Genomic DNA, 23570 nt, shown 5'->3' with positions numbered 1-23570 from the left:
TCAAACGCATATCTGTACTCACGTCGAAGAGAGACAGAAGAACGGCCGGTATGTATGATATGATTCTTGCGCGAAAAATACGTGACAAGATGATATAGTGAAGCGTTATACTACATTCATCATGCCCTCCCCTTGTTTGATATATCCCTTTACTCATCATTATTACCCATTGAGCCTTGATAGCATTGCCGATGATCTGTCCTTCTGAAAGTACATCTAAAGTACGCACTCTTGCAGAACAAAGGTATATATTGCATTCAAGCTACAAAGACTCTAAAATGAAATCCTTTAAGAGATTACTTAGTGATTCCTCCCTTCCTTCCTACCACCATAACGACTATAATCGTATTACTTTTCCCTTATTTGTCTCCCTTATTTGTCCCTTGACACTGAAGGAAGATGATTACCTATCCCAGTTTGATTCTGACCCACTCCCCCAATTTTCACACAATCGGAGCCTATACATTTCTCTCAACGATACAACCCTTTACAATCCACATTTAACCCTGTATACCTTTCTTCAACCTATAATACAATAACATATCCGGTCCGCTCCCATAATAAGCCTTTAGCGTTGCGAGCGTAATCTTAGGGTTGACCACTTCGTTACCGCATATCAACTCTATGATCTCTTCAGGTTGCGGTAGAGTATCTTCATTAGAAGTGGAAGATCTTCTGCCATGTGATAGAGAATCTTTCCGTAAATGGTGGGAAGCGAATGAAGGGAGTTTGAGTTTCGATGGATTGTATAGATCTAATTTATCCACGATGAAGGCGGATATCTTTTTGGCTCTTAAGGCTCTTGAGGCGGATAACCTTGCGGAGCTATATATTGTAGAATGATATGTTAGTCGAGTCCATCATTCTGGTACGAATGAAAAGAGATGTGGCGTAGACACGTCGACAGGAACCACACTCACCCTTCAGGCAACTCTTTCATCCCACTACCAGGTGCAGGTTCCAGTATGAAAGTCAATTTGACAGGTTCCTTTTGTCTCGTATTTGACGCGAACAGGTAATCCAATAACCACAAAGGCGAATTCATCTCGAGATCCTCCATGTCCCTCTCAGTGGAAGATACTTGCGATCGGTAGGTGACTACCCATGCGCCGGCATCTTTCGATTCTTCAGAAATGAGCAATGCGGTGGAGAGAGGTAAGGGGATATAAGGAGCTTCCAATGGTCCTGGAGGAGAGAATCGGTGGGATCGGACGGTATCGAGGATACGTAGTTGTTCGGCTTCCCTTTCTGACATTTTGGGGCCCTACATATGAACCAAAGGTTAGTCAATTCAATATGTTTGACTTGTAGTATAGGCGAAAGGAACTCACGTCATCCTCCGGAGTGACTACTTTCTCAACAACGGGACTCATGGGAGTTTCAGCCTGTTTCTTCCTTCCTAGACCTTTCATCTTTCCCATAAAACCTTTCTTATCCGTAGTAGTACTGGAAGCAGCGGGGGTGGAAGGTGTATTCATCGTTGACTCTCTCGAAGGCGAAGGGTCGTTCTTCCTCTTCGAAGAGAAATAATCACGTGTTGCACTGGTCCTTTCCGTATTGGGTGACAAGGTAGGGTTGGCAGTTGAAGCTACACTAGGTGATTGCGGGACTTTCAATGCTTGGAAATTCTGGAAGAAACTGTTAGACTCAGGTGCACTTCGAGATAAGTGTTCATCGAATACTTCAGGTAAGACTGCCGGTCTACTTGCGGGAGAAACCAATCCTGGTATATTCAATGAAGGTGGTCGTGGGTTGGAGAAGGATCCTGTCATAGCTCTCTTCCTGTGAGGATGAGGAATATCGGCTGGTCTCTCGATTGATATTTGTGTGATCCCAGGTGATCTCGGTACACTACTTGGTAAACTTGAATTTACGGTACTGGGTGTTTGATTTACAGCTAGATCAGTCACCTCTCGTTCCTCAGCTTTGATCAAGCCCCTGAACAGGTTGGCCAAAGCCCATTTGCCGAGATTGACTATGCAGAGAGAGGTGATTGCAATCAGCATACTTTACACGGCATAGATGTTCATACTCACTTCTGATATCCTCCTTACTACCTTCGAACCCTTCCAAACCTATTTCATCCGCATACACCTCCGCATCAAACACCCTGCCTTCTTCAAGATGCACAACCAAGCTTCCGATCTTCGTATCGACCTGACACCAAGTGATGACCATAGTTTCACCTTCTACTCTTTCTTTGACCATCTCTAAAACCTCTTGGGAATGTTTCCTAACGGCTTGTTCGGCCTTTTCTCCTCTTTCGAGATGTAACGCTTCGGCTACCTCGGTCGTACTGAATCTTCCTATACAGATCCCTCTGAGGATATTCCAGGCTGCAACTTCACCCTCCGTGTCGACCGTCAAGACATGTTGTCTGTCATTCAGGATTAACGATCGTACTAATCCACTTCGCCCAGCTACAATCTCATCGGGGTTGACCCGTAAAGGAATTGCCTCAGAGGCGACCTCTCGATCTTCGTACTCCATCCTAGCAGTGGGTTGTTCACGATCCATCTGGAATGATATCCTTCTAGGCGATTCATTCTCAGCTTTCAACAGCCCATTTAGACCTTGAGGAACGGAAGTCATGGAAGGCTCTCGGTGCATATCTTCCTGTCGATGTTGAGAAAACCCGAAAGAATAAGGCGAATCGGGCACTCCGAGACATACGAGCGACTGATATGGAATACCATTTATACCTAGTTTGTTCCGACCGTCTTCCGAAGCTACTGAGTTAGCGATAGATGCCCCCGAAAGGCTGGTAGCTCTTTGAGAGGTGTTTCCTGTAATTCGATCTCGAACGGCAGAAGGCAAGGCAGAAGCTGTTGAGACGTTCGGATTATTCGGTGAAGTAGGACTAGCTGGACCATTCCGGGGTGAAGGGGTTGGCGCAAATGAGATGGACCTGAAGTCATCATTTTCGGTGCCATTGGGTCCCTCAGTGGCGTGTTGTCCATTGGGTGCCGCGGAATTTGGGGAGAACGGTGTACCTAGTCCTGTGGGTACAGTGATGGAAACGTCTGTTGGAGGACTCCTTTCCGTAGGTATATTGTACGACAAGCCGTCGAAATCCTGATTCAACCTATCAACTCTCCTTCCTACGTCCCTCCATCGCTTGATCTCGGCACTACCAGTAGCTGTCCAAACGTATTCATCATCCATGGCGGTGATACATCTTATACCCTCATCGCCGGTCTTCGATTCGTAGGTACCATTTTTTTGGCCTTCCCCTTCCCTTGCCAGAACGACACACTCTCCTTCCGAAATATCGCCGCATTGTTCTAGATCAGTGACACATAGGTATCCGTCTCGGGAGCCAGAGTAGAAACGTTCGAGATTAGGATGAGTAGAGTGTAAAGCCCAAACGGACGAATCGTGATGGTTAAACGTATGTAGACATCGGTGAGCAGCAAGTGACCAAAGTTTGATAGTGGTGTCGGAAGATCCGGTGAGCATCTGACCCACGATGAACTCCACATCAGCATTGGAGAACACAAGGTTTGGATTGACCATCCATCGACTCACATATCGTCCATCTTCGCTGAAGATGATGCTTCGTACACAGTCTGTATGACCGATGAGCTTTCCGATACTGTGATCACCAGCTCTAGGATCCCATAGTCGTACGACTCGTTCTGGTGTTCCGGCAGCTAAGACCTGTCCAGCATGATCTGTGGTTCCCAGTATGACGGACGTTAGGAAATAACATTTATATGGAAGTCGGAATAAGATTTAACTCACCGACACCCAGTGCGTATACACTACCTCTTTCACCTTCCAGTCCTACTCCACCGAAGTCATCTACTTTGGTCAGATCGATATTGAAGACAGGTTCATGAACCTGACTCTTGATATCCCATATACTGAGATGTCTATCCAGTGCACCTGAGAAGAGTAATCCTGGGTATTTTGCCCAAGCCAACGCTCTCACATAGTCTCTATGACTCCCTACCAGTGAGGGTGATAAAGATGCTGGATCGTCCGATGAAGCATGTGGGTTCCATGCTCTGATCGTACGATCTGATGAGGCTGTTATGACAGTTTGGTTGAGATTACATAGGAGCATCGCGTTCACCCAATCGGTGTGAGTTTGAGCAGATTGTCTGAAGGTAGTCGGAGGCGGCTGAACGTACCAATCAAACCGATGGGAATTGTCAGATCTGCCCATTCCTGAGCGAGCATGAGGTTTTATGTGGTTGCTCACCTTGGAGTTGGCAATTTCATCCTTATCGATCTCCCATCTATCTTCATAAGGTATTTCACCTTTGTTCTTTTGGTTCTGTGATACACCGACCCATCCATCACCTTCATCATCGCTACTTAGCCTATCATTCTCATCATCATCAAACTCCTCATCATCGAAAAATTCAGCTCCATCACCTATTCTCTCCCATTTCACTTTCTGACCTCTTCCAGGCAAGATCTCGTATCTCCCACCTCTCCTCTTTTTGTGTGGTACGTTCAGTTCCCAAGATGCCACCAGCCCATCTCTTCCACCCGTATATAGTATCCCTCCAGGTGAGTCCGATTCAGATAACAAAGTAGAGGTATCCAATGCTAGGGAGGTTATACCTAGACAATGTCTAGGGTGCGACGGCTTCTCGGTAAGGGGTGTTTGAGCAGTCAGAAAGGGGTTTCGAGATCCGAGTGCAGAACCAGGCGTACTTGCGCCTGAGCCGTCTGTTTTAGGTATGAAGAATGGTGCCGGGTGTCCCTGACGCTGTTGGCCGAGGGGTGGGAGCGATAAGAGCGGAGGAGGTTGGTCAGGTGAAGGGAGGATATAAGATACCCTCCGTGAGGTTACCATCTTGTGTGGTGCTTGCTCGAGAGGTGACGCCAGCGATCTCTTGCTGGTTTATGATCGATGTCACAAGATGAGGATAGAAGAGGAAGATGGTAAGCTGCGGTGATGATATGATGCTGTAACATTCACTGTCAGTCAGCATACTCGTACTCATCTGACCTTTTGGGTTGTGACCCTGAATCGATGGATTAGGTGGAAGCGGGGCCGAAAGGGATCCATGGTCCGAACATCCCGGTAGGTTAGGCACGCCACTACCAAGGTAACTAAGCTTAAACATCGACCATCAATACCGTATGTCCATGATCGTCCTTTCATGTCTTCATGTCGAGTCAAGTAGTCACCTAAGGTCAACCTACTCGCGAAGAGCTTGACGATGACATTTCGAAGTCGATTGCAAAATCCAAAGTACGAGTACAGTTTGCAAAATCCACCTTTGCAGTGAACAGATCCAGACCGACTCTATGATCAAACGCTTTTTGATAAAGTACATCAACACTTACTTACTCAACGGATTTATCGTGAAGCTTCTTTGAAGAAGTCTTCATCACCTTTTACCCAACTCATTAGAGCTGTGCAGAGGTAGAAAGGATGCGGGATGATCGATGATCAGCACCTAAACCGAGGAAAGAGCGAATGACTTCATTTCATCAACTCTCAGTCTAATGCTAGCTTAAAAGATGGTCATAGATATCATATATCGATTGATATCCGCTAAAAGGATATGTAATATACCTCCTCCTTTTATATTCACGCTCCAATAGAATGTAAGTAATGAATGGGTTAACCTCCTCTATTACTGACGGTGTCGTGCGATAATCAATAGCAGGTTACTGTACTTATTGGCTAATATGGATAATCCTCCGATTCTATAAACTGTCTTCTCTGCTCACCTGTACATAATCTCCTCAACTCTTCCTCACTTAACGTGCACTACGTTGACTGTATAGTTAATGGTCATTAGTATATCCAAGACGCAACAATCATGGCCTTAGATCCAATATCGATGCCATGTCAAAAAGACTTGACAGCTTGGGAAAACCCCTTGTGGCAAGGCACCTTCGATACGATGGTCCCCAGTGATAAAGTCCAGACACTACGCTCGACGATAAATGAGCTTCGATGGAACACGAAAATGGGATTGACCTCGTTTGGAGAAGTACCAATATTGTATTCTTACAATCATAGTGCATCCGATTACAGCCAAGCATCACCAACACCTCCAACCTTGAAATCAGAGCTGGCTTTAGTGCCTACACGCTCATTGTCAGGAACTACTATCGCTCCGTCCATACGATCCTCTTCGAGAGCAACTATCGAATGGGCTGATAATCCAATTTCTTTCAAGGAACCGCAGTATTCTGTCGATCTGCCAGATGAACATCCACTTCTGAGCGATAATGCGGTTACTCAAGATATCAATCATCGAGTGAACGATGATGCTGAACAGCAGCAAAAGCATCGTCAGAGTAATGAAGATAGTGAGAGTGTATATGATAGTTTATCCCATAGGATAAGGACAAATTTTGACGAATATGTGAACGAACCTTTGTCGCCTTTATCAACTTCACCTTCACCTTCGATGATTCTCACTTTACCAGATGTTATTGAAACCGAGTTCAGAGAACAAAAGGATGAACAGTCAAAGATAAGCACGAGGAAACGTAGTCACTCCCGTTCAGTCTGTATCAAGAAAAGGGGTCAGGAGAATATCGAACTTCCAGGGATAAATGAGGGGTTTTGGCAATTGCCCACAAGGTCAGTAGACTCTGGCTTTTGATACGGAACAGCTCATGGAATTCCAGATAGAGTACGATAAGTTACTGCATGCTGACATTTCATCGTCAAAAACGTACGATACAGCTCCATCACCAACACTTTCCAAAAGAATCCCCAAGCGTCTTCCGAGGATCGTCCAAACGATTTGATAGCCCAGATGGTGAACTGTGGATTATCACAGGATGAAAGGCGATGGTGAGTTCACTTGATTCCAATGCATCTCACTTTGTTCTACTTCCAGATCACCACACCTCGCCTAGCCCGGAGAGACTATCAGGCGGTGGTTTGGTATACTGATACAACGGGTTTGATGTCATACTGGACTGCAGCATATCCCTCTTGACAGGATCCAGACTTCGTTCTCATTCTTCTGCCAATAGGACAGATGCATCTGAATGCTGGAAACATAACGGAAGAGACGTCATACCTCAAGACGATATAATGGGACAATTGGCCAAGTCAGTATTCGATACATCGATGGAATATCGTGAGAACATGCGAAGGTCGGTAGATTCCTGTACAAGGTAAGCTCAGACGATAGCTGTTTCAACGCGATTACAGTGTGGATTGACACATGAGACTGATACTGATACTCTTACGGTGCCATCGGATATTTCGCAGGATGTTCAACCAATGTTGTACAGCACAAGGGTCCGAAATGTATAATCGACTGAAAGACTTTAAAGAGAAAGTTAGTATGTACGATACGATGGATAATCAATCTTGTAAGCTATCCAAAGCATATAATACCATTCCGCACGTACGTTACATTACTGATCATATGTTTTTGAACATCTAATATTGTTAGTTCATGGAGAGGTCAACTCACGGAGCAAGGCTTTTGAAGATAGCGAACGTCCTTCGTATGATAACGTGGTGAAAGATCGATTTGTTGATGGAGGAGGATTTGATCTAATTGATTCGAATTATATAACCGTCATTCACAATCCTCAAGAATACACGCCTTCGACGTCGACATCCATTTCCAGTCAATCTATCGATAATGACAGTATAGAATCCGTCAAGCAGAAGAAGAAGAACAGGCTTTCTTTCAACACCAATACCGATCGCAAAAGAAGCTCGGTCTCACTCAAAAAGATGTTCAGACGTAATCGCGTTGAACCTACGGAAGCGGTAGGTTCTTTGATTATCTCTTCGCTCCATTCGTCAATTATCGTACATGATCAGTATGAGAGTCAGATAGAAAGGCAGAAGGGAACTTGTAGAGAATTGAAGGATCTATTGGACGCTTTGACTGTTCCGGAGAGTAAGAATTGAGAAGAGTTAGAAAAGGGGGTCTACAAAGTGTAAAGCGCTAAATGAGTTACCGTAGCCGGTACTTGCGGGCGTTGTACTTGTTGTACTGTCAGCACTGTAATAATGCAATTATAATTTCTTCCCAAATATCAACTATGCAGCGGACAGCGGCCATCCCAATCCATTCGATAATGATACTAAGTTTTCATACTGTCCTCCACCCCTGCCTGGGAAGAAAAAGGTGAGAACTAAGTGAAGGTTGGCTCCCAGCGGAGACTACTTTCGAGCGGAGATTTGGAAGTTTAGCGACATATTGCTGATTTTGGATGAACAATACGCTCCAAATCATATCGTGTTGAACGAGTACTCTAGTGCATTGATATGAGGATCTGCATGAGGTCAAACGATCACTCCTTTCAAGCTGACTATCATTCTTTTCGTGGTGGTGTGTGCCCAAAGCCTTCTTAGCAAATGCTTCTGATCGATTGGATAGAGAGCTTCAGTAAGGAAGGCTGAAATGTATGTGTATATGTACCTATTCGTTGTCTGACTTTACTTTACTACAACCAAATTACTTATTCATCAGTAGCAGACTTATCATGTCTGAGTAAGATCAAATGATACTCATACACTGCCTCTACGAACTTCTATGTCCAGCACCACCACAGATGGGTCGAGATACACTAATTCACCTGTTAATCCAACCATCACCATATCACCTACGGATGGACCCCAAAGGCTGGCATATTTCAATTTGATTGGGTATGACCCAGACGACACACCTAATGTACCAGGTCTCCGTGCTGAATTCTGGGATCTGTCCGATGAGTAAGTTCGTAGAGCCTCTCATGTAGAACACGCCCTGCTTGGTGCACTGACGTCTAGCTGGATGGTTTGTAGGAAATTGCTGAATAGATTGGATCAATCTGAGTATGACAAGTGTCAAGATGTTTCAAATGATCTTGAAGGGCAAATGGAGTGTTGTGGATTATCGAGATTTGAGGGTAACCTGTATCTATCAAATCGTATACAACGAGCCATTCGCCACATCGCTCATCCATGGATCCTCGTTATGATTCACGTACGCACTGATGTCGGTGTATTTTGAAACAGGTTAGAGCTTTGTGCAGGAGCCAAAAGGACTTCTTTACCGTATTCAGATGATCATCTTGATCCTGCTCAATGGTCAATTGCGAGAAATGATTTCGATGGTTTTCCACAGAAAGTTATCGAGAAGCATGATAGGTTCGGTCCTATTGCAGATTCAGTATTTCTCGTAGCTACTTCGTATAGATCGGACCTAGCTGATAGCAAATACATTGATTTCGCAAAGTAAGTCATTAACTCTCTTACAACTGTACCAAAGTCATCACTTAACTCAAGTTATCATAGTAAAATAGTCGTAGCCTGTCAGAGTGAGGAATCGTCTGTCAATAGGCGATTGCAATTTATCAAAGAGAGGGTATCGATCTATCAACGATATCATGAAGAAGAACTTGCCAATTCAAGAAGGGACTCACAAGGTGAGTTAACAAATCATCCACATAATTGAAAGATGGATATCAGCTAATGAGGGAATCTTGGGAACCAGAGAATGAACGGTCCGACCGTCGAGATTCATGTCAATCTGCATCTACCGAATTTCACGAGTTCGTTGAGAGAGGTAGAAAATTAAGTATTCCACAAGGTGATAATACCAAAAATCCCGAGTCGAGATCCCGTTCAAGATTAAGGGATATTATCAACACCGATACTCTACGACGATCTACCGCATCGCTGAGAGATAGGTCTCGGTCTCGTTCGATCAATCATGGAAATCATTCGTTAATCGCTCTCACTCGGGGTACTTTGAAACTGACATCGGATCTGCAAGAGGGTATGGACGAGATGCCTTCTAGGTTGTGTCAGCCTCTGGAGAGGTTGATCGACGCTTTGATGTTTGAGGATAGTGATGAACCGGATCCAATCTTTATCAACTAGGATGTTTCGGGACGATAGATTGTCTGCGGGAGAATAAAGGAGACAATTGGTATAACTACAACGCATATATCCGCAGATCGCATGCCAGAGGATGGAAGAGGGGATCGGTTTTCAAATGAGATCAGCCCAGTACGTCACCTTGTCAACTCAAGCACTGTATGCCGATGATTGAGCGAATCAGTCCGAGTAGGCGTGCCTTCCGAAGACACACATAACGTACAGACATGATTCTTTGACTTACGACGCGTATCCTGTTTTCGTCTCTGATGCAACACGAAGAGAGAGATCTGATGTTGGTTCGGACTGCGAGTTTGGATGATGACATTCCTCGATTGGGCCGAGATGCAAAAGGTTAAACAGGAGTGTCCCTGAGTTAAATCGATCACTTTGATTGCTAGTTCCGGTAATTATGTTCGTTATGGAAGAGAGAGGAAAAAGGGGAATGGATCGCTCTTCTCCTCTCTGGTTCTCCCCGGGAATGTCGGCCATACACAGATCAATACTCTCACACGAAAAAACACACATCGCAAGTCGCCCATCTCTTCGCCGCCATCATTAGCATCCTCGCCATCCTATACCTAATCATCAATACCATCGACCAGCTCGTCCTACACCCTCACCCTCACTCGTCATCCGGTACATATCAGCAGCGAAGGGAAGGAAAGGAAAGGAAAGGAAGGATAGGAATACCGATTATCCCGGGATCATTTGGTAGTACCGTCGAAAACAACCTACAATACCGTCGGTCATTCGGTCAGTGCGAATTCTAGCATCTGAAATAGCACTGTCGACATATTTCGCCTTCTCGCACTCGTCGACATACTCCACCTCTCATAGCCCCACATGCCTTCTTCAAATTATCCTCCTCAACAACCCATGGGTGGGCTTGGGCACAATGGAGTGGGTCATCTTTCATCTTTATCTGTACTTTTTATTTCCGCTTGGTGGTCTCGAGGTATCCCGGGGAATTGCCATCTTTGCTTGTTGACTCTTGCCCAGTCAAGTGATGGAGTTGCAGGGGATAGGCGGACACGTAAAGTTAAGCTAGCTTTGACTTGTCTGACATTCCGCAATGTCGCTCCAACTTATAACCTCTGTCCGGTCTTCTCGGTCTCTCAGACAGATACGTTAGGTGATGCGGTGTATCCGGAGTTGCATTTCTGTGAAAAGGGGATGAGATAATCATAATCATGCAAGGACCACCTATCTTTCTTCTATCTGGTGTTACCTCAAAGTCTATTCATATCTCATCATATCAAACAAATGTCCATCGACGATCTGTTGCTGACAAATCATTACTGAATTCTCAGTATCCTTCCAATCCGAACATACCTTCAGAATCGTACACACGAGAATATCAAGCCCAAGCTATCAACGGCCAATCTTACCTCCCACCTCCATACGTGATCCCTCAGTATCAGCAACCCCAGTCTCATTATAATCCACAACCTCAATACACTCCTCAACCTCCTCCTCAGCAACCAGCAGAGCCAAGTAAAAGTGCGGAAAAGAAACGAAAATCTCCCAAAGCTTCAACTGGACCAAAAACCGAAGCGGCGAACCCTGTTGCCGTAGACGGTGTCATCCCAGCTAAGAGAGGTAGACCAAGGAAAAGTGCGAATAATATAACTGTAGCAGAATCAGTGAATCAGGATCAACAGCAGCAGCAGCAGCAACAACAACAACCATCCATAATGGTTTATCCACCACCTCCTCCGATCCCCGGACAAAGATATAACCCATCGCCTCTGTTCACCAACGACAGTGCAAGATCGGGAGATTCAACACCCCTATCTGCCGGTGGAGATGTTAAAATGCGCGACGGTGTACAATTGCCCCCTATGGGATCTTGGGCACCCCCTTCCAACAATTCTTCACCCAATTCCGCAAATGCAAGAAACTTTCCAAATCAACAACAACCACCTTATGGTAGTCCTGGAAATGGATGGTCGTCTATGCCACCGAAACCACTGATGAACGCCGAACAGCAACAATGGTCGCAGCAATATCAATCTCAATCCGATTCTCAGATCCCGACTCGCGCAATGAAGAGAGAAAGAGAGTCAGATCAGGATAACAGCAATAGGCCATTGAGTGACCCAGGGGAAGTCGAAGCTTCTTTAGCTCTTGCAGGATTAAAAAGAAGGGATAGCGCTCCGACAAGTGGCAAGAAACCTAAAAAGGAAAAGGAAGATACTAAATCGTCGAATAAGAAAGCTGACAAGGATGGAAAGAAAAGTTGTGCGGAATGCAGAAGGTTGAAAGCGAAATGTGATAGAGTATTCCCATGTTCCAATTGTAAGTCAGCTAGATGAATACGGCGATGCGCTCAAGCTGACTTTGTGTAAATACAAAGGTCGACGAAGAGGATGTGCACTTGTTTGTCCAGAAGGTGATCTTAGTTGTATGCAAGGCAAAAGATTGGTTTTAGCGTCGACGGAACAACTTCATGAAAGGATCGCTCAACTGGAATCAGCATTATTCCAATCACACGGCAGAACTTCCACAGGTCATCATCCATTACTCGCCCCTGAATACTTAGATGGCGGATTTGCTTCTCTCCCACCTCCACCGCCATTAGTTCAAAATGACTCGCTAGACAATTCTCATTCGCCCAAATCTGGTTCTCATTCTCACTCAAATGGAGATGTGCACAATCAATCACCTAAAGGACCTTCGTCAGCTTCCAGTCTCATCCTTGCCACACCTCAACTATCAGCCGAGAGATCAAGCTCTCAAGGTCGTATGGCCGTCGAAAGCTTGCTCACGGAAGATGCAGCTGCTCCGGAAGGTAAGAGAGAAGATGAATGGGCAGGTGAAAATGCTGCTCCTGCTATGATCGTGAGTCGCGCTTTCTGATCTTGATGTAGTATCACTCTCTCGCTAATGCAGTTGTATCTATCTAGATCGGCACTGTGGGTAATCAGGCGAATGATGATCTTGATGAACGACATCAAGTGTTCGAAAGGCTCAAAAAGCTCCTTCCAGAGAGGAAGTGCAGAGAAAAGCGGAAGCTTTCTGGAAGACCTCCGTCTGGTAGTAAGTTTCACTGATCTCTCCGTCTCCCGCCGACCTGCGTTCGCCGCTGACGAAGTTCATCAGTCAAACGGTGTTGCACAAAGAGGAATTCGATGCGATTTACGAACCGGCTGTATTTGGTATGTTCATCTGCACGCATGTCTCACTGCATATATCCGAGCTTATGGAAATGTACAGCTCCAACACCCGCAAATCCACTGTCGCCGCATAAATTGGCTGTAGTCTTGATCGTACTGACATTGGACACATATCTTGACATTTCTTCCGATGAGTGAGTAGCTAAAGACACGATGCAACGTTGACGTGTCATATACTGATACTATCGATCTGTTCATTTCAGGGAAAATCTGGTGGTTGCCGAATATTGGGACGCTTTCCAACGATGTTTTGACACGCGGTTCGGATGGGCTGCGAGTGTAGCTGGAGTTCAAGCTCTGGTAAGTATTTCTCTCCCTGTTTGTATCCTCCAACCTGGAGCTGATAGTCAACATCAATGTTTGCAGGCTTTAGCTACTTTGTTTGTTGGGTTTGGATGGCGGGGAGCAAGAGCGTCCAATTTCTACTGGTTAAGACAGATGACCTCCGCCTCAATGCAGGTAAGTCACAACGAATGGCTTTTGTACATCTTGGACCTAGCTTACAGACACTTTATTCTAGCTTGGGCTTCATAAAGATCCTCATCCATCTTTACCTGAAGAAGAAAGGGAATTCCGTCGTCGACTTTTCCACGAGGTAAGCTTATTCTCGATAAAATGTTTGCTAGGTGCTATGGCTAAATAATCGAAATCTCTAGATATTTGTGCTTGATTGCTTGATCTCCCTCAACCATGGTCAAAGGACAGCCATCCCGATAGAATATGTCGAGGCTGCGTACCCCAAGAGTGCTACAACATTGTCATTGAAGAAATACGATTTCATGAAACTGGTGAAAACTCAGGTGATCGATATTGGCTGTCTACCTGATTCTGCTCCTGCCAATTGGGACACGGTTGAAGATGTCAAGAACAAATTGATGAAGTTTGAGTGAGTTTGCCAATCAGATGAATGATACTTTGTCCTAACTTCACCTCGTATATTTAGTGTTACTGCTATTCCCTGGCTACATTGTCCACTATTGAGAGGAGAGCCTCTGCCCCCATCTGTTGAAGGCTTTACAGGAGAGGACGCCCTGGCGCTCCAATCTACCACTACTTCCAGTGAGTCGAGACTGGAGTCTCTGAAGATCCAAGAAGCTAATCACCTGTACCCATTACAGTGTGTCATTACAAGGCCATGCGTGAGTCCAATGATCATCAATATGACCTTGCACTTGCTGACGATCAGCTGTAGTTTACCTGTTTCGACCTTCCCTAAGACGTCTTGTTGCCCGACTTCGGTCACAACCTCGCGAATCGATCGTATTCAGTGATGCTGATCGAGAGACGGTCTCGATGACCTACCGAGCATGTCATGCCATCACTCTCACATCTTATTACATGGCTCGTAAACACCCCAGACTGATGGCTAGGTGCTGGATGGTCTGGGTTCAGACTTTCTCCGCTGCTGTGTCAATGGCAGCTCTAGCTATTTGGTGCGGACCCCACCTCGAGAGTACCTTTGTGGGTTCTGCCTATCAAGAGTTGAGCGAGGCTTGTGATATGATTGGCGAGAATGGAAGTAAGAGGAGTCTAGGTGTTCTTGTGAGTTGACTATAGTGGTATATCAAAGTTCATGCGAATATCCATGCTGATATGGTGTATATTTAAGTCCTTGTTACCTATACTCAAAGCATTGGTAGCCAACCGCTATCCGCAAGTCGTCGGCAAGCAAGTCAACGAGACTTCAATCTCGCAAGAAGGAGAAGATATGTTATTTGCCTTATTGGGCGGACAAGTTGATGGTCGAGATACCTCTTCCGCGTCTCAGAATAATACACCTTCAAACGCCCTTCAAGTAAATCCGAATCCTCCCCAAGTCTCCGTACCATCTGTCCCGTCTGCAGCGACGAAGACGCAATCGAATACTCACCTAGGACAAGATTCGGGCGATATGAATATACCCTTCCAAGCACCTATGATGAATCCCAATGCCGCTGCTGAGGCGTATGCCATAGGACCTTACTCTCAACCGAATTCGACGGGATGGTTCCTCCCTCCTCCAGCTACCAATGGGGATATGGTCTTATCCCTTGCCCAATCTGCGCCCTCCGCTTTACCTCTCAATAACAACAACAACAACAATAACAGCAACAGTAACAATGACGCGAACGGGAATATAGAGAACCCCACTGAACTTTGGGCGAGGTTACAGACTTTCTATGAACCTACGCCAATCTTCTGGAATGGTATGGCCTTTGGTGGGATGCCTGTGGACGGTTTGACCGTTGGGAATATGCAGAATAATACGGGGGGTGCGAATGCTGTGGCTGCTGGAGGGGTTGGTTTTGTCGATTATTCTGGACCAATGTACTGATAAGATGGATTTGAGCTTGTCAGTGCTCAGAAACAGGAAATTTGTTTTGTATCTTTATTTATTGATCTGTTTCTTGATGTATCTGTAAGATCTGTGCAAGGATGTATCGTATGGCTCATATCGTATATCGTTTGATAGTACAAGGTGCATCTCCTGAGCAAGATATGTGCTGATGAGCTATAAAAGCATAAGGTATGAGATGATGGTACAACATATTTCTATAAAGGGTACAAATGAGGTGGCGTTCGGTCATATATACAGTATCCAAGCAAGGTTATGTTCCCTGTTTTACCTTTTCAAGCTCATTTCGGCATGTATTTTAGCCATCGGCTCCTTCAATATCTCTTCGTCATCCACCTCCATCTTTCCATTGTTATCCGTATCACCAGCTATGAACGATGATTTACCGTTAAGTAGGATAATCAACCTTTCCAATAGGATCATCAAAGGATCTAAGACCATCTCAGGTAAACTCCGCTTTTCTAGATTTTCCTCACTCGTACTAATAGAAGTAATCACCACCTGATCATTGTCGTTAAAATTGGAAGTGGAATCTTGACGTATCCTGCCAATAGGCATTGATAGCGGTAGCCAAATCACTTCCATTTCCTTCCCCTTTGGATTTTGTGATTTTGCTCCACGACGTATATTATGGATCGCCTCGGTGATCACATCCCATTCGAATAATTTCAATCCCATTCTCGTTCTTTTACTTCTCATCGACGATAAGTCGTTTCGAAGCATCGAATGATCTACACCTAATTTAACTTGATCAGATAGAGGTAATCGCAAAATCATTTTCATCATTTCAGATGATACCAGATCGACCGTCCTCCTATCAGGTAATATACCCCATTTCCTCATCTGTCGCAACACGTATAAACTTAATGGCAGGTCGGAAGATAATGTTGATTTTAAGATCGTGTTGATTGTGAGAGCATTGATCAAAGTTAATTTTGGATATTGTTTGACTTGGTTGAATAACCTCTTAATGGAAGTTCTCATTGGCGGTAAGGTTTTTACAGAGGAGGATTTATCCGGAGTGGAATAAAGTTGAAAGAGGGCAATCCAAGAATCGTTATTTGGTAATTCATCTTCTAGCACCTTGGATTCGATCAAGTCCCATACTCTTCTTGAAGCATTTATATCCCCAGTTTGACGTTCAGCTTTCATCCAGCTGTTCAAAAATCCCATACTGGGTTTAAATCCTTCCCCCATCAGATTTGTGAGATCCATAGCTAAGTTTTTAGGAAATGTCGATTGGATCTTGTATATTTCGATCGATCTTCTCCAAGTGTTGAGAACTGTAGTGTATACTTTACAGATCGCCATTCGATCCTTCTCATCTAACATCTCTGCAGCAGTTATTGTGGATGAGGAAGAGGAAGGTGTTGATGATAGTTTTTGAAGTACGATTTGTCTAAACTCTGTTAAAAGTTCTAAAGATTGCTTTATATCTGATCGTTGGAAGTGGGATGTGAATAGTAGATCCCAAATTTCCAATGGCCATCTTTCCTTTTCCAATTTACCAATACCAGTATCAGTACCTTGGCTAAATTCTAAGGATAAACAGTCGTTGATCATCTTTCCAATCACACCAATTTCAGGGTTAATATCCTTTATAACAGCTCTCAATAATACATCCAACAGTGGTATATCCAATCGTTCAGGTAATATCGGTAGGACCTTGTTGATGACTGATATTCTCGATGCCACATCTTCGGTTGATAAACTACACTTTAATATTGATGTTAAGGTAGGTATTGATAAAGGGACTGTTTCGGATAATGATCGATCAACCAGAGATATTATCGCTTCCAAACCTTTTGGATGATCTACAAATGCAGAAATCAATTTTGAGTATGTCATTTGGCGACTTAGAAGGGATGTGGATGATGTTGGGTCAAATGGCTGGGATGAAAGGTATTGATGTGCTGTACTGAGATGCGCAGTAGGCGAGGTTCGGAAAAGGTAAGACGGGGAGAGCGAAGTTGGTTGATTTTCGGAGCAGGGTCGAAGACCATAGGGACTAGTGAAGGAGCGAGATGGACTTTTCATTTCATGAGCACTTGAATGTGGTCGAAGAGATCTTTGTAGGTCCTGCTGATACTGAAGGATGGTCGAGAGATTGAAGACAGGTTGGTATTCTGGTCGTAAATGAGATTCGATCTGGGATATGACCGAGGGTGGTAGTCGGACCCGCATCTTGTAGACCTCGCCTCTCCAGTTCGCTACCCTCTGAGGCCTTGTCTAAGTTCTGATCACTCGCTGACTATTGACATGTAGAGCGGATGGCAAGGAGAAATAGAGAAAAGATACGGAAAAAATGGACCATGTACCTCTCGAGCGAGGGATGGGGTGAAGGTCACGTGACATCATGAGATGCGACAACAATCATACAAGTAAAATTCAAAATCAGTCTCTTATGGTCATCTAAGAACTATCTACTCACCCTCGTAGACGCAATATCAACGCCATGGAAGCGATATCCCTCGGTCTCACCGCTTCGCCTGCTGTAATCCTGGATGTCGGTTCCGCTTCCAGGAAAAAACGTACAAGGGAGGAGAAAGAGGCCAGGAGAGAAGCTAAAAGGTTGAAGAAGGAGAAGCAAGCTGTGGCCCACCCTGTAGAACCCGTACAAGCGGATGATGGTGTTTTCAACGATCCCGAAAAGACAGACAGGTCGGCGAAGGAGAAGATAAAAGAAATCAAGGAAGAGAAAGCTGGAAGAAAGGCTGAAAAGGCTGAGCGGAAAGCTAGGAAGTCTAATGGCACTACGATGCAATCTGAAAATGACGGTGAGGTTATCAAGGCAAAATCGCAAGTATTATCAAAGATGGCTGTACCTCCCATCGAACCATCTACTCAGACTAAAGTGAAGAAAATGGATAGATCTCAGACGACTCCTCTGAGAACACTCTCGCAAGCTGGCCCTTCCACTTCATCACAATCTCCTTCCAAACGACCTATCTTAACCGCCAAACCCGTCAGACAACCGTCTACCCCAGCCAAATCATCGCAGCAGCGATCCAGATCGAACACACCGAGAGGTAAATCTGACGAGAAGCCTGATGACGCGACGTTGAAAGCTCGATTGAAAGATCAGAAAGCGGTTGAAGAGTGGTTATCGAATAATTGGGTATCGGATGTTGAACTGAGGAGATTGGAAAGATTGGACAGTGAGTTCGAATGACATTCACAAGATCACAATAGGATGTTGGGATGTGCTAAATTCCGCTGGTCATTGGTTTAGTCTTGAAGTATAAAAAAGGCAAACTCACGGAAGATGAAAAAATAGTAATTAGGAAAGTACTCGATACGTATAAAAAGGTCCGCTACCTTCTGTCATCAGTTCCAAAGCACAACGGACAAAGAAAGCTGATGAATGGAAAAATCAGGTCAACCGATTGAATGATGAGAAATTAATTGATACTATCATGGCGAATACGACTACTTTCCCAACAGGCAGAGATGGATGGCAAGCATTTTGGCTTGAGTTGGGTAAGCTGATTCAAGTGCAGTATATTTCGGAACTCGTATAAAGCTGATATTCACGTCATTTAGCTGGTGCTTGTCCAGGTAGGCCAGTAAGATACGTCATGAAAATGGTACAGAGGATGTATGATCCAAGAGGGCATAAAGGTCATTTCACCCCTGAAGAGGATTCAATGTTGATCTCGTAGGTGACTGCGCGATGTACTTGAACGGTCATGTGTGCTTTAGGCTGATACATACTTGTGTTGATAGGGCATACGAACTACATCCTAACCAATGGGGTAAGATAGCCGAGATAGTTGAAAGGACGTATCACGATTGTAGAGATCGATATATGAAAGAATTACAACATCGACATACGCGTCATCACGGGGAATGGACCGAAGAGGAAGAACAAAAGCTTTTGGAAGCTGTGAAGAAGATGAACAGACAAACGAATAGAGACGAGATGGACAATGAGAACATACCTTGGGTCTTGGTGGTGAAGGAGATGGGAGGGATCAGGACGGTTGTGCAATGTAGGAAGAAATGGACGGATGAGATTTACCCTAAGAAAAAATGGGGCTGGGAGAGTGGACATGAAAGAGACAACGATTTCAAGTTGGTTCGAAGGTGAGTCCTTGTCAAGTTTCCCAGACCTGTCGGAAGCGAGGAATGCTGATACCATTGATAGACTCGAGACCCTCAATTACCCCTCGGAGAAGCATATCAATTGGAAAGAAGTACAGGATGATACATTGAAGCATATGACCAATCATCAAGTTAGGCAGATGTATTATCGAATGAAGAATAAGATCGAAGACGCTGAAAAACTCACATATCCAGGTAAGTCTGGTTTCCATCGAACTAACCTTGTTGCTGGATACTAACGGTATTTTTTTGGCTCATTCATCAGAATTGGTTGATCGATTGAAAAGGATTTGCGAGAACCTCGGACGGCTCAGTCATAAGAAGAAGCCTAGTAAACCTGAGATTGATACTTCCGACGAGGAAGACGAATTAGAAGAGCAAGAAGGCCCAGCTGAGGATGAGCACGCTGATGAGAAAGAAGATGAAGAAGCAAGTCAATCGCAGAAAGAGCAGGAAGATGAGTAGGTTGGTGAAGAATGAAAACATCGCCCGTCTCCTAAATGGAGAAGGATTTCGAAGTCACTTGTATTGTACGTTAGTCGACCACACCTTGGTAGTATTCTGGAAAGTGTGATCTTGAGCGATTTTGTTGTACATAGTGCATGTATATATCACGTTTCAATACTAGGCCTCACTTGTTTTCCTTTACCTACTTCTGCCCGTATCGAACTATTCCCTCCCTTAGATTTGGAGCTCTCAACGTTCCACTGGCGAATCCTCACATTGTCGACCTTGGCGATCAACCACCTACCATCCTTGGAAGTCTCCTTCAACAAAGCTCTAGCCCCTTATAACAAATGATCTAACATCATCTTCGTATCTTCATCCAGATCTCGTATAGTCAACTTATCCGAATCAGTCTCGTACGTCTCTCAAATACGAGCAGCGACTAGGGAACAGCAAATCCACCTGAAAGGAAGGATGGTTCGTCTCAGATTTTGATCGGAGAGTGGCACATTCGCAGAAACACAATTATATGAGAGTGAAGTGTACCCTCTTGTGGAAGTGCTACAAGCTCAAAGCGAGATGGTGGAAGGGAGGTACTATCGATACATGTCATATATTGGGGAAATGGATACAGTACTGATTTCGATCTCGCTCCACAAGGCATGAAAACATTAGGGCCTATTCCTTATTGTTCTTGTATTATTCTTATCTTCTAATTTCAGCCTCTTCTGTTCATACTGACTTCGCTTCTCAGTATCGTTGGAGTGTTGTTCAACAAACAGTCCCATCCTAATTTGAAGTCTGGGTAGCTATGCGAAGGAGATCAGCAAAGCATGAAACTTATCGATACATTGTGGTGAGCAACTTACTATTTGCTTTCTCATTCGGTTTGGCATTCTCAACATGCTGCTGAGTGATTTTCTTTTCTTGCTCGGAACCAAGACCATTAGCCACGAAAGTGGACTCGCTATGTCTTCTGACTCCTTCTTCATCGATATTTGCGTGGTGACTGGAAGGTACCCATGAGTTGGATCGCCAGGCTGGTACTTTTGTTCTATATAGCTCGTCCACTTCTTCCAGGGAGATCTGTAATTGGAATGACAGGATGTCAGTCAATCAACTGCGATCACGTAGATGAGTATCATTGGATCTTATACTCACACCTCGGGTTTCGGGAATCATAAAGTACACGTAAACAAAAGCGAATATCAAACAACCGCAGAAGACCAACAGGATCCTGGTAATGCTTGTCAGCAATCTTGATCGTCATGCATCTTGAGGCACTCACAAAGGTCCAATATCATCAGCGATGAGGGGTGAGAAGTACGATAATAGGAAATTCCATAACCAGTTGGTAGCGGCAGCTAAAGCAATACATTTTGACCTTACTCTCAATGGGAAAGTTTCTCCCATCAATACCCCTACAAAATCACGTATTAGCTGTTGGTCTGGACGTATTTTGACGGGGTGACTCACAAGGTGTAGGACCCCAGAACATGGAGTAGAAAGCCAAATGGAAGACAGCAAAGGCGATCATCACATTGCCACCGACTTGTCGGGTACTATCTGAAACTCCTTCGGTATCCGTATAGAAGTGTCCTACTAAACCAGCAATGATTGCACAGACTGCTTGACCCAATGATCCAATCAAGAGTGATTTCCTCCTTCCTACGTGTTCGATCGTCCACATTGCTGGGAACACCATGAATAATGAGATTCCTCCCAAGATCGCTTGGATGGCTGTGGGAATATACAAGCGTCAAAAGAGGCTCTCTCAGTGAAACAAGAGGAATGAATGACTAACAATACGAATCGAGACCTGTACCTGCAGCTTCGAAGAACACTGGACCATAGTAGTAGTAGAAGTTCCTATAACGCAGTTCACAATCCATCAGCTTGCTTCAAATGCTTGTAGTAGTTCCATGCTGTAACAGACTCACTGTCCATTTAGTTGTTGCAGCATCTGTACCATACATCCATTGAGAGTTCTTTTCCACACTATTCGATAGTGTATCAGCGTCGGCTTGGGTCTGACATATGACTGAACTCACTTCGACTTCTTGTAGAGAAACATTCCAACCATCCAGCTTTACCACCTTCATTCTCAGCTTCAATTGCAACTTGAAGTTCTCGCATAAGGTCTCGCGTCAACTTATCGTCGACGCCACAATCATTCAAAGCTGCTATGGCTTTTATCGCCTGGTCTACTTTTCCTTTACCGAGCAATAATCTAGGCGATTCCGGTAACAAGAGAGAGCCGCCCATTAACATTATTCCCCATACTAGCTGTAAACCTATGGGTATTCGCCATGAAGCTGAATTATTGATATGATGAGTTCCAAGGTTTATTATGTATGCCAAGAACAAACCACTAAGGAAGACAATTATAAGCGTCAGCTGGGATGACTACTGGACTTTGTAAAGGAGGACATACGAGATAATTTGTACTTGGTACAAGACTAACAACGATCCTCTCAATTTCTTAGGTGCAGCTTCGCCGATATAGAGCGGTACGATTGCTGATAGAGCACCGACACCTAGACCGGCAACAAATCGACTACCGGACCATCAATTAGCCACGAAGCTCCTTTCTTCTAGAGGGGTAGAATTTGACTTACCCGGCAGTAAGCTGACCAAGCGAGAACGTAGTAACCTGGACTATGACCCCAACGAAGAACTACACAAGCGAGCCACCACCCTTCAGCTTCTTCTTGAGGGTTACGAGTGAATCGAGAGATGAACCTACAATGGCAGACCAAAATAAGATGGAACCTTTTCTACCTAATCTATCACTTGTGAAAGCCTGTAAGATCGCACCGAAGAAAGTACCTGCCGAGAGCAATGATGTGATAATCGATTGATTCTGCGATGTTATGGCTGTAGCATCGACTCCTTGAATTTGGTGGATGAAGTCTGGCATGATCAGACATCCTGAAATATAACCGATCTACAATATCGTCCACGATCAACAAAGTCTCATTGCCGATCTTTTGAGGGATACATCTCAGAAAGAAGCTTACATCGTATCCGAATAGCCAGCCACCAACTGCAATCCGAACATCAGCTTGAATCCATTCACCAATTATACTGAAAGCCGGGCCTGACTCACACGCAGCGAAAACACAGAATACTATCGATCGCTTCATTTCTATACAAGTATTATACAAAGAGAAATTCAGGTTTAACAGTCAAGACGTTGATTGATCCTTTCTGTGTGTCAGTGTTGAATAGTCAGGACGGCCGCGGGCACTTCAAATTCGATGGAGGACATCTATATATCATTTCATATTTCGAAAACAATCTTGGCCATGATGACATCCACTCCCTGGTCAGACGGAACGAGACGGCCCGATTATGTTTGATAGGTCATCTAGCTTCAGGTAATCTCTTAAACTTTAGCTTACATCATGATTCCCTTCCTACTTGGCCCGAAATGCTCTCGTATGTTGGGCTCCTGGAGGGCCGAAAACATCGCAATTGGGGCAAATAAGATGTGGACCAAAAGTCAAAGAGACTCCTGGAAATCGTCATTTGCCGGGTTCATGTTCTCGTAATCACTGTTCGACCCAAGTGTTCAGGAGTCAGGTTGAAGGTATAACTAGGCGACATGCTAACATACCACATGGCGCTCTCAGTCGAGATAATGATGTATTCCGAACGTTATTTCTTCTGATATTAGGCTCCGCAT

The 23570-nt window shown here is 44.6% G+C and overlaps 7 protein-coding genes across 7 annotated transcripts; 4 read left to right on the top strand and 3 right to left on the bottom strand.

Moving 5' to 3' along the window:
- Positions 1–500: 500 nt before the first annotated feature.
- L199_003608 (uncharacterized protein) lies at positions 501–4810 on the bottom strand (the record flags this gene model as incomplete). The annotated part of the gene is made up of 7 exons (XM_064889338.1): positions 501–825; positions 921–1264; positions 1332–1975; positions 2037–3459; positions 3529–3674; positions 3745–4126; positions 4208–4810. 7 exons carry the CDS (start codon positions 4808–4810, stop codon positions 501–503), a joined length of 3867 nt encoding a protein of 1288 aa, XP_064745410.1.
- A 979-nt stretch (positions 4811–5789) lies between these two features.
- On the top strand, positions 5790–7721 carry L199_003607 (uncharacterized protein; the record flags this gene model as incomplete). The annotated part of the gene is made up of 6 exons (XM_064889337.1): positions 5790–6562; positions 6668–6778; positions 6913–7107; positions 7205–7308; positions 7392–7592; positions 7690–7721. 6 exons carry the CDS (start codon positions 5790–5792, stop codon positions 7719–7721), a joined length of 1416 nt encoding a protein of 471 aa, XP_064745409.1.
- A 768-nt stretch (positions 7722–8489) lies between these two features.
- On the top strand, positions 8490–9820 carry L199_003606 (uncharacterized protein; the record flags this gene model as incomplete). Its single annotated transcript, XM_064889336.1, has 5 exons — positions 8490–8668; positions 8741–8851; positions 8954–9172; positions 9233–9363; positions 9432–9820. 5 exons carry the CDS (start codon positions 8490–8492, stop codon positions 9818–9820), a joined length of 1029 nt encoding a protein of 342 aa, XP_064745408.1.
- Positions 9821–10663: 843 nt separating this feature from the next.
- L199_003605 (uncharacterized protein) lies at positions 10664–15310 on the top strand (the record flags this gene model as incomplete). Its single annotated transcript, XM_064889335.1, has 15 exons — positions 10664–10720; positions 11131–12118; positions 12177–12661; positions 12727–12735; positions 12789–12859; positions 12923–12978; positions 13037–13130; positions 13200–13296; positions 13363–13455; positions 13517–13591; positions 13653–13882; positions 13940–14055; positions 14115–14135; positions 14189–14538; positions 14606–15310. 15 exons carry the CDS (start codon positions 10664–10666, stop codon positions 15308–15310), a joined length of 3447 nt encoding a protein of 1148 aa, XP_064745407.1.
- Positions 15311–15598: 288 nt separating this feature from the next.
- L199_003604 (uncharacterized protein) lies at positions 15599–17515 on the bottom strand (the record flags this gene model as incomplete). Its single annotated transcript, XM_064889334.1, has 1 exon — positions 15599–17515. One exon carries the CDS (start codon positions 17513–17515, stop codon positions 15599–15601), a length of 1917 nt encoding a protein of 638 aa, XP_064745406.1.
- Positions 17516–17786: 271 nt separating this feature from the next.
- On the top strand, positions 17787–19900 carry L199_003603 (uncharacterized protein; the record flags this gene model as incomplete). Its single annotated transcript, XM_064889333.1, has 7 exons — positions 17787–18489; positions 18564–18640; positions 18709–18811; positions 18875–18989; positions 19058–19417; positions 19479–19630; positions 19701–19900. 7 exons carry the CDS (start codon positions 17787–17789, stop codon positions 19898–19900), a joined length of 1710 nt encoding a protein of 569 aa, XP_064745405.1.
- Positions 19901–20553: 653 nt separating this feature from the next.
- L199_003602 (uncharacterized protein) lies at positions 20554–23028 on the bottom strand (the record flags this gene model as incomplete). Its single annotated transcript, XM_064889332.1, has 13 exons — positions 20554–20691; positions 20759–20968; positions 21044–21119; positions 21171–21303; positions 21359–21622; positions 21687–21751; positions 21823–21880; positions 21934–22253; positions 22317–22439; positions 22501–22559; positions 22629–22829; positions 22903–22928; positions 22992–23028. The coding sequence occupies 13 exons, from the start codon at positions 23026–23028 to the stop codon at positions 20554–20556; spliced, it is 1710 nt and encodes a 569-aa protein (XP_064745404.1).
- Between the last annotated feature and the right edge of the window lie 542 nt (positions 23029–23570).

The sequence above is a fragment of the Kwoniella botswanensis genome, chromosome 1, assembly GCF_036426115.1.
Source record: "Kwoniella botswanensis chromosome 1, complete sequence".
Classification (NCBI taxonomy): Eukaryota; Fungi; Basidiomycota; class Tremellomycetes; order Tremellales; family Cryptococcaceae; genus Kwoniella; species Kwoniella botswanensis.
Note: the sequence above shows the minus strand (reverse complement) of the source record. Positions and strands in the feature narration are given on the sequence as shown.